This window comes from Sorex fumeus, unplaced genomic scaffold (assembly GCF_029834395.1).
Source record: "Sorex fumeus unplaced genomic scaffold, SorFum_2.1 ptg000072l, whole genome shotgun sequence".
NCBI lineage: Eukaryota > Metazoa > Chordata > Mammalia > Eulipotyphla > Soricidae > Sorex > Sorex fumeus.
The window spans coordinates 43,689,000-43,705,991 of record NW_026606129.1 but is presented as its reverse complement, the minus strand read 5'-3'; the positions used below and the strand labels follow the sequence as shown (position 1 = coordinate 43,705,991).

The 16,992-nt window shown below is 39.9% G+C and overlaps 1 protein-coding gene across 1 annotated transcript in view; it reads left to right on the top strand.

The window, feature by feature from the left end:
- The window catches only part of ULK4 (unc-51 like kinase 4), a 583,905-nt gene that overhangs the window by 400,316 nt on the left and 166,597 nt on the right, over nucleotides 1–16,992 (top strand). Inside the window, exon 34 of the mRNA XM_056128948.1 lies at nucleotides 2,205–2,303. Coding sequence (XP_055984923.1) covers nucleotides 2,205–2,303 — 99 coding nt within the window. The remainder of the gene's footprint in view (nucleotides 1–2,204; nucleotides 2,304–16,992) is intronic.

The window sequence follows — 16,992 nt, the reverse complement described above, 5'->3', positions numbered from 1 at the left end:
AATGCCCCACTAATCAACTCAAATTCAAGTTGTCCAAAGCTGAACTCAGGATCCACCTCCCAAAACCAGTTTCCTGCTAGTAAGCTGTGCTATCTTCATCCTGTGTTGCAAACTGGAACCTTGGATCATTCTAACATGTTCCTCTTTTTCACGTCCTATGTTTAATCCATCACCAAATAATGTATAGTTTATTTTAAATGAAAAATAGAACTACTTGGGTCAGACCCTCTTCTTAGCATCTCAGCTCTTTTGGCCATCTGCTCTTGCTTGGGTCCTAACAACTGGCTTAGTTGAGAAATTGAGAGGACAGGAGTGGGCTAAGTCCTGGTGTGGCACTCTCATAGCAGATAAAGGAACTTGCTATCTTTGGAAAGAACCCTTTGCAAAATGCACGGAGAAGTCAGATCCAGAGGCTGGCTGGCCTGAAGGGAGAGTGGTGCTGGGAATTTAGAGAAAAGGCTGGCCCTGAATTTCTAGTTTATTTTCTCTGCTCACTCCGGGCTCTGTGCAGACACTCCTTTGGTGCACAGAACTTCCATTGTGGAACCCTGATTTTGTGAGAATTGTTGAAATTCTCACTAACCTTTGATATGTGCCTGCTTGGTGTGTCAAGCCACAGCATTTCCCTTTCTGGAACCTTTGACAACTTTGCAAGGAGTCAGGCAGCGTCTAGATGTTTCTTGCTGGTTAAAGACAAATGAACTAAAGATTTTGGAGGATCTATAGGACCATGGAATATATGATGAAAAAAAAACCTGCCCCAGTGAGTGAGCATCCTTGTGGCCCCACCTGCTTTCTGTGACCCCCATGGCCCTTACTTTTTGGGTGCTGGTTTACAAGACTGTGTCCTGTTCTCCAAGAGAGCATCTGCCCAAGGGAGAATGTGTTAGCAGTGAAAAGTCATAGGATTTAATTGTGACAAAGCAGTCACGATTCAGAAAAGTTCTGATCTCTAGGCTAGAGCTTCACACTTGTTTTCTTGGAGAAAAATTGTACCTTTCTGATATGGTCCATTGGGAAGGGTCTGGGAGGGAAACCTGGAGATGGGGTTTCATGAAAAGCGATCGCCACTGTGGCTCCTGGCTGCCCAGAAGTACAAATCTGTTGAAGGCAGGTGCCTGGTTTTCATTTAACTCTTCCTGAGCCAGAGAAAGCAGACAACTGCACTTCTGCCTGCTTTGCAAAGAGCAGAAGGCAAGTTCTGCCATCAGGAGCAGCACCAGGGAGTACATGTTAATGACCTGCAGCAAGCAGCCTGAAGCCCCCCTCTGGCCAGGGTCATTAGCTCAATGTGGTTTTGTTGGTTCTGAGTGAAATTAGGAACAGTGAGGACATAAGTGAATGAAATATACTATTGCAAACTAAATAACCAGTGGCCTTTTCAATGTTCAATGAGCCATTCAATAGAAATCTGTAGAAATTAGTTCTGTAAAGCTCCTCTGAGAGTTTACACTCAGAGTGACTCCTTATTCCTGATTTACATTGCAGTTTAGGCCAGGACTACTGCCAGGCAATGTAAACCTGTATCCGAGGCCTGTTCAGGCAATAGCACTGTAGCACTGTCCCGTTGTTCATCGAGTTACCCCAGAGGGCCCAGTAATGTCTTCATTGTGAGATTTGTTGTTACTGTATTTGGCATATAGAATATGTCATGGGTAGCTTGCCAGGCTTTGCCGTGCAGGTGAGATACTCTCGGTAGCTTGCTGGGCTCTCCGAGAGGGGTGGAGGAATTGAACCCGAGTTGGCCGGGCCGGCCGTGCATAAGGCAAACGCCCTACTGCTGTGCTATCACTCCAGCCTGTTCAGGTAGTAGAACACTGGACAAATGTTCTAGTAATTATTTGAGTGTGGGCATTCATATAGGAAAGGAATACATAGCAGAATATAATCAAACTGCATCATATAATGCGCATTAAAATGCCCAGAAGTAGTCTAGGAAGATCACTCAGTAGTCTGGAATACTAGAGACCAGAGACCCAGGTTTGATCCTTGGTGCCTTATGGTGCTCCCCTCCCCACCCCCCCACCCACCACACACACTGCCGGGAGTGATGCCTGAGCACTTCGAGGTGTGACCCCAAAACACAAACAAATAAGAATGCCAAGTAAGTTGGAGAACCCCAGTGCTAGACTGGAGTGACCCTATCTCCTGTGTACAAGCTGACAAATCCCTAAGACCTTGCTTTTCTTTTTTCCCCATTTAAGGCACAGAAATTAGGCTCGGGTCGGGACACACAGATGGCTGAAGATCTTCTGCTGGTCAGCAAGCCTCTGACGGACCTCATCAGCCTGCTGGTTCCCTTGGTAAGAGCCGGCCTCTGTGTGCATGTGCACATGGGAACATCTCCAAGGCGGGGATCATTTTCTCTTTGTTGGAATTTCAGGATGTCTTGAGTGCATGCTTTCAAAACTCAACCCCAAAGGGATTTCAGAGGAGTATTTGGCATAGAAATACAAAACTGTTTTATTCTAAAACCAGGTGGCATTTCACTCATTTAAATAGATATTTAAGGAGAGCAGAATCTCAATCTTTAATGAATGTAAGATGGAAAAATTAAAAAAAAAGAAAGGTATTTAAAAAAAATTAAGATTGAAAGAGAGAAGCAATGCTCCATGGGTAGTGTCCACTCTCTTCCAGTATCTTAGAGTTGCTCTGGCTTGCAGGAGTCCTTGGCAAGGGAGATACACAGACTTAGAGATTCTCCCTCTTGGTTTCCACAGAAAGAGAAATAAGTAAAATGTAATAAAGCCAGGAAAGCGCTGAGTGTAAAAAAGTCCATCACAAGCTTTTGGGTTTGAATCTAGGAAAGAAGTTCAGCCAAACGTCAAGTTCCCAAGGGATACACAACTGGCATATGCTCAGGGCCAGACAGAGCAGTGGTTAGAGAGTCACTTGGTGCCATTCCATAAAGCTTCCTGCACCCCTCTCCCAATTTATGGGCCCAAGTACTCAGGGCCAGGCCACATCAGGGAAGGCATCATTAGGGCTTCACCCACCACAAAGGCACCCAGCAACTCACTGCTCTCCAAAATGCCTATACTTGTCTTTTTCTACCCACTGGCTGAAAAGGAGGTCAGTGCTGTTTGGAGGAATAATTTCTGTAGCCTTCACTGTGCTTGACCATAAGGGTTTTTTCAGCCAAGTGAGAAGGAAACCAGGCAGACGGTTGGTCCCTGTTAATACCAGTGGCCACAGAAGAGCTGTCATGATAGAGGGGAAGTGGGTGCACCCTGATGCAAGGGGACTGCCCCAGCCCCCAGGGAATGGGATAGAAGTCTCCTGACAGGATAGAAGGAGTTTGTGTATAGAACTTTACACTGTGAGATTACTGGGAAAAGAGCAGCATTTAAATTTTCTAATTCAGAGTCTCAGCCCAATCCTACAGCCCTGTCTCAGAGGCCAAGGGCTCCAGTGAGTGAAGGGCACCATCAGCAACTCACAAGCTCTTTAGGACAGAGAAAATACTCAAGACATCTTCAAATAACTTAATTGATGCAATATGTGATACTGAGAATGATTATACCCGTAGAATAAAAATAAAATTAAAAGTCACACATATGAAGACTCTTATCAGTAAAACATATATGATATATCTTTAGTATATAAGTTTAGAGATAAAATTTTGGTATTTGCCATCTTCTGAGATTTAGTGCTTTATTATTATTATTATTAATATTATTTTACTACTTTAACTTTTATTTTTTTCTGTTTTGTTTTTGGGGTAGGACATACCTGGTGATGCTCAGAGATTTCTCCTGGCTCTGCACTCAGGAATTACTCCTGACAGTGCTCAGGGGACCACACGGGGTGTCAGAAATCCAACATAGGGGGACTGTGTGCAAGGAAAATGCCCTACCTGCTGTACTATCGCTTCAACAGCTTGTATTTATTCTTATATTAATCTTATACCAAGAAGATTTGTGTTCCTTTAATAGGTAAACTTATCCACTTGATTTATTGAGAAAGTTATCTCTTAAAACTTAATTTTATTGTCATGTTTTATATTTTCTTTCTAATGTTTTGTATTAAACATAGGTTTAATGCCCTCCCCCTAAAAAAAAACACAACAAAATAAAAACTTTTAAAGATAAATATTTTACAATGGTGAGTAATAAAATCCACAGTAGATTTAACTATTCCCTTTTGGCTAAGTAATCAGGGCATAGGACTATGTAAGTCGGATCGACTGAGAACAAACGGAGAAATCAAAGAGTCATACTACTCTTGTAAGAGTTAATGTATCTTTCTCATTCCTTTATAGACCAAATAGATACCAATAATGGGGAGCAGGAGTTGACAAACTATAACTACTGGTTATGGTTAACTCTGGCCCTCTTTTGGAAATAAAGTCTTACTGAATATAGTCCCAGGTAGAATTCATTTACATATCATCTGTAGCTCCTACTGCACCTCAGCAGTAGAGTTGAGTTGTAGTGAAGCTCTTCCAGCCCCAAATCCTTTATTTGCCACCTGTCTCTTTGTGGAATAAAAATTTTAATTCCAGTATGGAGGATATGAAAATGTTAATAAGTTCAAACTTACAAATTAGATCCATTTCTGTATTCTGATGATAAAAACTGTCCCTTCTTTGTAGCTTTCTGGGAAGACCTTTTAAAAGTTGATCATGCTTTATATTCAAAGCATATCAATAAATTCCAGTAAATAGGGAATGTTTACACTACATTGTTTAACCTTAATACAATTCAACTTGAAGGAAAAATAAAAACTACTGAAGAGGTACCCTTAGAAAATACTACCAGTGAGTACAGCCAATGAATAAGTGTAATTATTTTATTCTGGGTTGGACTAATGAGAAATAGGAATCATACTGACTGAAGTTTAATATAAGGAATTGTTGAACCACATAGAATAGTAACTGAGATTTAAAGAGCATCCTGTGGGGTGCCCTAAAATTAAGGGTAATACCCAAGCAAAGACAAGTTTAAAAAGGGCCCCTTTCCTCAAGCCACAGGTTAGGCCTTCGTGGCAGCTGTATACCTGAGGACAGTGGATAGTTGTTGGGTGGCCCAAGCTAGACCAGGCCTTTTGTCCCTGGGGAAAACAAGAAGCAGCTGTACAGAGTTGGGAATGATTCTGACATTGATTGGGTAGTCTGCAGAGTTTGGGGGTTGGGGTGCACATTTGTGGGTGGTTTGCAGTGCCGAGTGCTTGGGAGATTCTCTGGAGATAAACTCAGGCAATAGACAGGCGAGCAAAAGAGTGGGGTGTCAGTGCTCAGAATCCATTGCTGAGGGGGAGGCAAGAACTTGATCTCAGGTTGAGGACTGAGATGAAGGCCCCTGGTGATGTTGACTGTCCAGCAGATGCTCCCAACACACACTCTGGCCCTCAGTGCAGCTGCCAGGATGGCAGAAGAACCTCTTCTTCCTACAGTGTGCCCTGTGCACTCTTACTGGTAACTGGATCATACAAGGATCCTAGGGTATTGGCTAGATGCCGGCTTGACATGTGTGAGCTGGCTCATGTCCATAGACATTTATCACATGTGACAAGAGCATTGTAATGTGTCTTCTAGAAAAGAGGAATACAAATTGAAAGCTACGCTTAAAGAATAGTAATAGGATTATTGAGGACCTAAACTTGAGTATACGCAGACCAAAGAAAAATTTTACAGTGTTTCTTAAAAATGTTATAGGTTACAGAATGAGGTGTTAGAATTGCTTTCCCACAGGGAAAATAATAAACAGAATGAGTTTTTATCTGACTTGAATACTTTGGGAGGTATTTTGCCTACAAGCAAGAGAATAAACTTCATAGCTTTTGAGGTTCTTTCTAGTTATGCTCCTATGAAAGTAGACATTCTTAATCATGAACCCATAATTGGTGATCAGTATTTATACTATACCCTGTAGGAGAATCTCAGTGAAATGTGGGAATAAGGCGTGATTCTTAGTCTGCATGTGAAGTGCTTAGAAAATAAGTATAGACATATCTCCCTGGGGGGAAAAATGCTCAGATGGGCTTGTATGCTGCATTCAATTCTAATTTCAGGATAATCTGAGTCCTCCATTGATAAACATAGTATAAAATTTTTCTAATAAGACATGAATTGGCCATGTCTTTAGGGGCAAAAAAGAAAAGTTAAAGCAAGGTTAATTGTTTGACTTTTAATTACTTGTCAGTCCTTAAAAAGAGAAAGTAGGACTGTACTTTTTCAATGAGTTTTATAACTAGATAATTGCTAAAATATGCAACAGCCTCCTTTTCCCTCAATTAAAATATACCTTTGCAAACTTATAAGGTACATTAGCTTTGAATCTTTCTTTATTATATGACAAAGATGTCAAGTTTTAGCTTGTTTTATACTAGCCAGGCCTTTCTAGGTTACTGAAAGGAGATCTCTCTGTGCTTGTGCTGGAACTTCCTGTGTTGGATGCTGGTGCATCAAGCCATAGCTGGAGCAGTTAATGATTCTGCCAGTCATCTAAACCAGTGGTGGCATGACACTTACAATTCTTGTTTCTGAGAATACTGTGACAATTTAAAAAATAAACCATGGACCACAAAGTCAATGGCCAAGGGGTGGCAGGGCTAGGGAGGAGGAAGGGGAAATAATTTTTACATTTTATTTTTTTATTTATACCTCTCAAGAAATAACTGCTCAAATTTTTGTCTTTGAATTGCAGTGGACTTGTGTGATTTTTAAATTTTTTTCCATGCATGTTGTTGTCTTGTTGGTCAGTGGCATGAAACATAGGGAACAATTTATAGCCATTATGGTTGATAGTGATGGAGCCCAGCAGTACTTAGTATTCTGCAAGTCAAACTCCCAAGTGTCAGGCATCTTATTTTGTACTTAACAGCTGCGCTGAGGAGTTGCTAGGCTGCTTCACAAGGATATGTCCCAACCCATCTGTCTATTGTATGTTTCTCCCGGGAGTTGATAAATACCTCCCATTCTGAAGCGGTGGCACATGTGCTCCAGGATTGCTTCTTCTGTTCCTCTTCTTGTGTTCTCTTTGTCAGTGGCTGCAACTAACTTCTCTGTAGTCGCCCAGCCTGAGTGTGACTGTCACTCTTACCTCTGCTCTCCCTTTCCATGACCTGCCTCACGCACAACAAGCCACCCAAGCTCATTATACACTCACTTTGTCCTAGCCCTGTGGAAGCCCCCATGGCAACCATCATCATGGGAGTGCAGGGTCCAGGTGGCCTTCTGCCTCACATCTCTGCCTGGGTGTATCCCCTCCACTGTGTTTAGATGCCCCCTCTTTCTGGATGCCCACTTAGACCCACCTAGACTGAGTTAGATCATCCCTGCCCCCACTCACTGACTGTCTTCAGCATCCTTAACCCCATAGTTTTTTATTAAAAGGTGATGAAATTTCTTTTGTGTCTGCCCCATCCCACTAGACAGTTAGCCTTTGGAGGTTAGGAGCCATATTTATTTGCTTCATGTGAGGTCCTAGTAGAGAAAAGGAAGGCAATGACCAACAAATATTGTATGCATTTGACCTTTTTCAGCATCACTCATCCTAATCTAAGACAGGTATTCAATATAGGTATGGCCAGAAAGTTTGACTGCACTGGACTGTCCTATATGTGGGAACTTGTACTCCTTGAGGGGACAAGGTGATCAGCTCACTAGGCTGTCTGTCTGTCTTTCCCCCCTCATTCAACAGTAGTTGTCAGGCATGACTCTTGGAAGGGCTGAAAAGACTACATGTGATTCTGAAGATCAAGCTCAAGTTAGCTGTGTGCAAGACAAGCACCTTCCCTCCTTACTATTTCTCCAGCCCTTGTCAGTCTTTTCCAACAAAAGCCTGAACAATGGTGACTTGACTAGTATGTGGTGGGTGGTGAGGGGTAGAAGGGGGAAATTCCATTCCACAAGGTTCTGTTTTCTCTCATTTCTTCATATACCTTTGTTTTGACATGTGATATAGCAAACAGCATGATTTTATTGTTATTCGGACTACACCTTTCTGTGCTCAGGGCTTATTCCTGGCTCTGTTCTCAGGGATTATTCCTGGCAGGGCTAAAAGTTTTATATGTGATGCTGGGGATTGGAGCCAGGTTGGTTGCATGCAAGGCAAGCACCTTACCCACAGTGCAGTCTCTGACCTGGTATGATGTCTTAAATAGCACTTTGTTATTAGCCAAAGCTTCCTGCTCTAAGTTGAGTAGGGAATGATGGGCTTGTGTGGTAGAAAATTAGTAGGCGTAGAAAGTAACTCCTCTAGAAAATTATTCTTGCCCATCGATGACCTGAGCCCCACACTTTTACTGCTCTCCTTGAAAGTTCTGCCTTCAAATAGTAATGCTTTAATGTGATGCATGCCACTTGTTTTACAAAACAAGATTGGTGGAAAGACACAATGGCGAGTCCCAAAAGACATCACTTTGCCGGAGATCTCTCTGACCCCTTACCAAGCCAGTTTCACTGGGGTACTTCAGATGGAGCAGGTGTGCTTTCCCTCCCCTCTCTAGATGAAACCCAGGCACCATGAGCTTTCAGAAGCAAGGCCCACGTATGCGAGACCAAGACTCCAGGCCAACCGGTGGTGGCAGAAGAGTCAGGCTGTCCCTTCCCAGCTCCCCGCCCACTCGAGACCCTGGCTGTCATGCCCACATTCTGCCTCTGAGTGCTATCGCAGCGCACCAATAGCCCTGGTCCAGAGACTCCCATTTGAATCCCAAAATGGATTAGCACTCTACTGAGATTTCTCTCAACCCCAACCATTTACAATCTTAGAATTCGGGAAGCATGCATCTGCGAATGACCTCTTATGATATTCAAAGTGAGGAATAGAAAATAAATTACCTAGCATCTGCCCCTGGCAGGCAGGTTTGGATGGTAGTGGAAATATCCGAGTGAACTATAATGTCCAAAAGTAGAGAGACAGTATTGAGGAAGTTGTCTTCCCTAGAGGCAGGGTGAGGATGGGGTGGAGAAGGTGGTGGGGATACTTGGGACATCGGTGGTGGAAAATGTGCACTGGTGGAGGGATGGGTGTTCGATCATTGTATGGCTGAAGCTCAAAACATGAAAGCTTTGTAACTGTATCTCACAGTGATTCAATTAAAAAAAAAGACTGGTGGAAGGAAAACAGAAAGCAGGAGTTAGACAGGAGAAAGGATTGAACACTGAACTATGAAACAGGTTGTGCCAAAAGCAAAGTCAAATTTATTACTTTTTTTTCAAGGTCTGCTTTAATTTTTGTTTTTAATTCATTAATTTGGATTTAAAGGATAGCAGAATATTGTGTTTTTCCCCCATAATTAATTGTTGTGTTTTTAGGTGCCTCAGTGAGAAAAATGAGTCTTGATAATTAGATTCTTTCAATCAGCTCTAAAGGTTGATCATTAAACCCAAGTAAAAGGCTTAGGAGACAGTGCCAGGAGATGGAGCAAACGCCTTGCATGCACGGACTATGAGTTGAAGCCTGCACTGTGTTTCCCATGCCCCAGTGCCACTGAGTCTGAACACCACTGCATCCCCAGAGCCCACACAGATTGAGTGACTGACTTCTGGGTGTGATCTCTGTCCCACTACCCTGGGCACTGCTGGGGAGACCCCCTGATAACAAATACAAATGAAAATCAAATGGCGTGAGTTTTTCAAAGTTGCATATCCCATTTTTTAATCATATGAAAAATGTACTGGGAGATAATAAGAACCCATCAGTTTTGTAATTGCAAAACTTTAAATCAGTATCCATAAGGATATAATCTATATGAAAAGGTCCTATGAATCATTTAGGAACCAATAGACATCTGAGAAAAGTGGATGATGGGTTTGAGTAGGCAATTCACAAGACAAAAATGCAAATGTCCAACGTTAATGTCACCAACCACATCTAAACCCCCTAATAATAAAGGAACATCAGACTGGAAAGATAGCACAAAGGCTAGGGCTCTTGCCTTACATGAACCCATTCTGGGTTCGTTCCCCAGCACCATATATCGTCCCTTGAGATCTGCCTGGAGTGATCATTGGGCAAAGAGCCAGGAGTAAACCCTGAGTTACTGCCAGGTGTAGGCCAAAAACAAACAAAGAGAAAAAATGAAAATCAGAGAAACTCCATACAGGTTTTAAAATTGGAAGTTGAAATTGTGGGACATATAATAGTAATAAAAGCATAAATGACCGTGAATCAAGCACTCTGAAATTATTCATGTCCTTGAGTGTAGTCATTTTGCTTCTATCAATTGATAAATAGGGAATAATTATAAAAGCGCCTAATGAATTCTGCAAACATTATTCTCACAGTGTTGTCTTTAATATTAAGCACTTTGTTAATAACCTATGGGCTGCTCAACTGAAAATTAAACTTCATTCTTGGAGACTGAATTCTATGATGCCATTAAACTAAGTTCTAAACTTACTATTTTAGCATTGTGGAGAAATTTGTTGCATAACGTTGGGTGTTTTTTTAAATTTGTTTTGATTTTTGTTTTTTGGGCCATACACAGCCGTGCTCGTGTCTTAGTTCTGACATTACACTCAGGATCACTCCTGGCAGTACTCAGAAGGCCATATGGATTGGCAGGGATTGAACCCAGGTCAGCCACATGCAAGGCTACCACTACAGAAGTGTAACATAAGGTGAAACGCCAGAATATATTAATTACAATATGCTACTTTAAAATATATTTGAGTGCATGTATACTTGGAATTACATAAATATATTTAAAAGTTTGAATCATATATATGTATACATATATATACATTCTCCTGATGTATATATATGTGTGTGTACATACACACACACACACACACACACACACACACACACCCTGAGCAGTCCTTGCTTTACATGATTCTGTTATTTTCAAAATTCAGCTAAATAACACCCTCACAGCACAGTTCAGGTTTCAGTTATCACCTTTTATTAACTGAGTAATTGCATTGAAGTGCAGACTACTGCTAGCTCTCCAGTGAACAGGTCACAATGTAAATAACAGAGGCATCATCAGTGACTAACCAGACACTTATTTCAAAATCTATCTGCAGTTGGTCCCTGTACATTGTTATTTAGTTCATGCACAGACAGCAACGCTTGTTATGTTTCCTCCCTCTCTCCCATGGATAGATTCACGTAGCACTTTATGAAAGTGGGTAATTGAAAGAAGGATTGGCCAACAGAACTCAGTGTCCAGCAAAGAGACAAAAAAAAATGATGCTTGGAGGGAAGGATGCGAAAGGAACTGTAGGCAAAATGGGGAACTTTGGGAGTATTAAAGGTGGGACCATGTCAGAGAATCTATAGATTGACTTAGGGGAGTGAAGATCCCTACATAACTTAGAAAAGTGGGTTTGAAGAAAGAATGAGGGAGTCTCAAGGGACAGGATACAGGAAAAATATAAATCCAACCTCATCTATTAAGGAAACTCTGGGTGCTACGTTACAACATGAAAAGCAAAGCACATAGATGTTGGCAGTTGTTTCAGAATTTAGGAATGAGCTGTGCTTAGAAAGGAGCATTTCAGTTACCCAGAACATAGAAAAGAGGCATGTAAACTTACAACTTCTAAAGGTAAATGAGAAAATTACAGACTACTCTTTCAGTATTACAGAGAAAAATAAAGTTTTTTAATTAATGAAAACCACAAACCACAATGCTGAAAAGGAGAGAGAGAGAGAGGAAGAGAGAGAAAGAGAAAGAGAGGGGGAGAGAGAGAGAAGGAGAGAGAGAGTGAGAGAGAGAGAGAAAAGAAAAATGCCTGCTAAAGAGGCAAGCTAGGGATGAGAGGTGATGGGAGGGAACCTGGGGACACTGGTGCTGGGAAATGAATGCTGACAGAGGGAAGGGTGTTGGAATACTGTTTGACTGAAATACAATCATAAACAGCTTTGTAATGCTCTAAATATAAAATAAAATTTCAAAAATATTTTTTTAATTTTTTAATTAAATTTTTTTATTATTATTCACACACCAGACTCAAATCTCCCTTCTCCACTCCAGCTGCCATTATAGTAGTTGCTCTACCTGTTCTTGTAGTTGGCTTTGTTGGAAATGTTTCACTGTACCCAGGTCATGGCCTGGAGAGAGAGTCCAGAAGGCAAGGACTTTCCTTGCACATGCGTGACCCAGGTTTGATCCCCTAGTCCACCAGAATTGATCCCTAAGGACAGAGCCAAGAGTAAGACCTGAGCACCACCTGGTGTTCCCACCCCTCATCCCCACCCCCCACCCCCCAAAAGGAAAAATGTTCCACTGGATTGAGAAGCTCTTGAAACTGCAGCCAAGAAAATATACCTGTGTAGTGGTTCAGATTATATAACGAGTGTCTCAGTTATAGTCTTCACTTTTAAAACTGTTTCATATTTTTAATCTTGGAAAGATTCTCAAGTCATTGTAAAAACACTCAAGGATTTAGATTCTGACAATTACTGGTTTTCATTTTCATACACTTTCAAAGTAAAACCCCATAAGCTGCAGAAAATATATTTATCTTGCCGACTAGCTTATAAAATTTCAAAGAAACATCTTAAAAAACTCTTGATGTTTCTAATGCTTTAGATGATAAGATTTTACATAAATATTGAGTTTGCTCCTTTTTCAATTGCCCCACACACTTATAACTATATACTTATAATTGCTACAAAGAGTTGGGTTTTGTTTTGTTTTGTTTTGTCTTTTGGGTTTTGTTTTATTTTGTTTTTTTGAGGGGGGCGGATTCTTTTTGTTTGGAGTCCACACCTGACTGTGTTCAAGGTCTACTTCTGGCTCTGCACTTCTGCACTCAGGGATCACTTCTTGTGGTGGAGTTTGGGGGAAATATGTGGGTTGCTGAGATCAAACCCAGGTCAACCATGTTCAAGTAAGTGCCCTACCCCCTGTACTATCACTCCACCCCCAGATCTTAAGAATTCTTAATGCTATAACAAATATTATTAGTCAATTAACTAATTGATTAATTAAGTTTCAATTAACGATTAATTTTCTTAACAATTAGTTTCCCTGTTCATTATTAAGATCATTTTGCCTGGCCTTTTTTTTTTCAATTTGAAAGTTTACTTAAACATGGTGATTTACGAAGCTGTTCAGTCATTTCAGGTATTCAATACTCCAACATCAACACACACCAGTGTGACCTTCCTTCCACCTGTGTTCCCAGTTACCCTCCCACCCCCCGTTCCCAGCCTGCCATTTTAGCAGGCACAAATGATTTACTTTTTATTGCTTATTACAACATCTTTCTCATAATAATGTTACTAAGAAAGTCGTTGTTCAAGGATTTGCTGAGTGGTTAGTCGAGCCTTCTGTGCTGTTATTTTTGTTCACTGAGCTTAGTGGGCTTCTACAAAACTTTCCCATCATCTACTTATCTGTGTTCCTACTGGGCTATCCATACTGTAAACCTTGGATATGTCGCATGGCTGCTTTTTGGGCCACGTGCTCCAGTAGCTGTGGTACTAGGAGGATTCAGCAGCATGATGCTGGGTGCTAGGCCATTTATATACAAGTGGAAGTGTTGTGGGTTGGTGAAGAAGGGAGCCCTCCTACAGGGTGGGGATTCAGTCTATTCCAGGCTGAGAAGGCTCCACAGATCTGTGCCCAGAGACTGGGTCTACCAGGTTCTGTGCAAGTGCAGCTTCTCTCCCAGATTGGTCATGGGGCCATGATGTTTAAATCTGCATAATCATTTTTATGGTCCCATATTACCATGCAAAGTGAGAGCAACCTGTATATTTTATAAACCAGGCATAAACTGCAATGCCTCAAGCATTCTATTTAACTCTAGGTGGTAGAAGTACATGTGATTTTTATACACACACACACACACACACACACACACACACACACACATATATATGCACTGTCCTCCTGTTGTTCTTCGATTTACTCAAGTGGGCCCAGTAACGTCTTCATCGTGAGACTTGTTGTTACTGTGTTTGGCATATTGAATATGCCACGGGTAGCTTGTCAGACTCTGCCTTGCAGGCAAGATACTCTCGGTAGCTTGCCGGGCTCTCCGAGAGGGGTGGAGAAATCGAACCGGGCTTGGTCAGACCAGCCACGCGCAAGGCAAACGTCCTACCACTGTGCTATTTCTCCAGCCCAATAATAGTAATAATAATAATAATAATAAATAAAAATATATATAATATATGTATATATATATATATACATATATACACCACCAGTATAGGCTGGAGTGATAGCACAGCGGGTGGGGCTTTTGCCTTGCAAGTGGCCAACCCGGTTTTAATTCCTCCATCCCTCTTGGAGAATCCGACAAGCTACTGAGATTGTCCGCCCTCAGGGCAGAGCCTGGCAAGCTCCCCGTGGCATATTCGATATGCCAAAAACAGTAACAACAAGTCTCGCAATGGAGATGTTATGGTGCCCGGTCGAGCAAATCTATGAACAACGGGAGGATAGTGCTACACTGCTACTACCAGTATACTTCAGATTTTTACAAATGCAGCTTTTAATGCTTTCATAATCATAAAAAGTTTGACTTTCCATTTCTACCTATAGAATACATTTTTACCCAGCAAGAACAGTTTATAACATTGAGTTTCTACCTTCCCAGTTTGCTAATAACCTCTAATCCATGAGTCTTTTTCCATCAGCCACAACTTGTCTACATAAGGCTTTTTTTTCTAGTCTTACTGCTAAGTCTCGTTATTTTCATCTTCTTTAATGTCTTTTAAGCAACTTTCTTTCAGTGAGGTATGTATCAGCTTTTCACAACTTTAAATTTACTGCCTCTCGGCAACAAATCTTTGAATTATGGCTATACAGCATATACTCTGAAGATAACAGTGTATTCTAATGTACCCTCATAAGCATTCTGTATAAGATCAAGGAACACAAATACTCAAATAAATCATTTAAAACAATATAGCAAGCCCTCTAATATGCAAAAAGGTGACATGAGGCCCTGAATAGGGAGAAACCACCTGGTTTGTGCAAAAAGCAAATAATAAAAACCTACTGTCTTTTTCTTCAATTTTGTAAACTGTGAAGTTAGACGCAAAATTTGCCATCCTAACCATGTTTATAACATTCTGTAATTGAAATCATATATATATTAAACACCCACCCTCAACTTATTCTTTACCCCATAATCTGCTAACAACCCTACTACTCTTTTTCTATGATTTTTAACTACCTCATTAAAGAAATAACAGATAAAATATATTTTATTGCAATTGTCTGATTTCATCTAATATCATGTCTTCAAGGATCATACAGGTCATAGCATATGCTAAAATTTTCTTCTGTTTAAAATTTCAAAGTAAGTAGGACCAAAATAATAAAATCTATAGAAAAAATAGAAATAAAATTCAATAAATCAAGGAAACTAAGTCTGACTCATTGAAAGAATAAACAGACTGATAACCCCTTAGACTCATGATAAAAAGAAATAAGTCTAATAAATAGAATTAGAAATTAGTGGAATAAGTTAAAACAGATTTCACAATAATACAAAGGCTTATAAGAGATTATTAAGAACAATTTCATGCCACTAAATTATAGACCCTAGAAGAATTGGATAAATCTTTAGGATCACGTGGCGTCACAACATTTAATCACAAAGAAATAGAAAACCCAAAAAGTCAATTACAAACAAGGAAACAGTAATCAAATCTTTCCTAAAACAATAGCCCAGTTCCAGTTGGACTTTGCCAGTGTGATTTAAGAATCTTTCAAAGATGATCTATTACTTCACAAGCTGTTTCGAAAATTAAAGCAAGAATCCTACTTTTTATGAAGTTAACATCACCCTGATACCAAAAGCAGAGATAAGAAAAAATTTATAGACCAATACCCCTTATAAAGATGCAGACATCATCAACAAAATCTCAGCAAAACACTCAACAATACATTTAAAGAATCATAGCACATGAATAGTGGTATTTATTCTAGGGATGCAAGGATAGTTCAATATAGGCAAATCAATCAATATGCTACATCATTTCTATCAGTTGATGCAGAGAGATTTTTGACAAGTTTCAGCACATTTGATAAAATCTTTTTGGTTTGATGTAGCTAATTTTTGTTTTGCTTTGCTTGTGCATTGTTGCAGTTGACATCTTCACTAAAGCCAATAGTATCATGGAATGTCTTGCTTATATTTTCTTTGATGTATTTTCCAGATTATAGGATAACATCAAAATCTTTAGTCCACTTGAGTTAACTTTTATGCATGGTACGAAAGTTTCATTTAGTACACTTGAGTTAACTTTTATGCATGGTTTTGTTTCATTCTTTTGCATGTGAGTAACAAGTTTTTCCGGCACCATTTTTTAAGAGGACTTCGTCTTTTTTCCCCATTTTATGCTCTTTGTTATAAATTAACCATACCTCTATCTGAAGGTTTATTTCTGGCCTCTCAATTCCATTGGATTTCTCTGTCTGATTTTGTTATTTCACACTTTTGATTGTTAGAGTTCCTTAGCCAAGGAAAGTTTAAAGTCAAGGGAACATGGTGTCTTCCATCTTTTCCCTCAAGACTATTTTGGCTGTTGCATGGAAGTGGGGCTTATGGTTTCATATAATATTTAGTGAAATGTTTCTCATACCCTTAAAGAACACCACTGGATTATTGCATTGTGTTGGGTAGGATGGTCACTTTAATATTTTTCCAGTCCACACATATAGATTATTTTTACATTTCTTTGTATCGTGTTTCTTTTAATAATGACTTAGTTAACTATGTTATCTTTACTTTCTTTGTTAAGTTGAATTCTAGATAATTGGATTTTAAAAATGGATTTTTGTTATTTTAAAAACTTCTTTCTCTTCTAGTTCATTGAATTCTTTTAGTTTCCATATAAAAACACAGCATTTTTTGCATACTTATTTTAAGCCTGGCCACTTTACTGTATTGGCTTATTATTAAAGTGAAATCTTTAGCATTTTCTCTTATTATGATATCTGAAAATAGTAATAGTTTAGCTTCTTTTCCAATATGAAACCTTTTAATTTTTGTTTCTTGACAAATTACTATGTCTAGGACTTTCTATAGTATACTGAGTAATAGTAGTAGACATACTTTTCTTGAGCCTT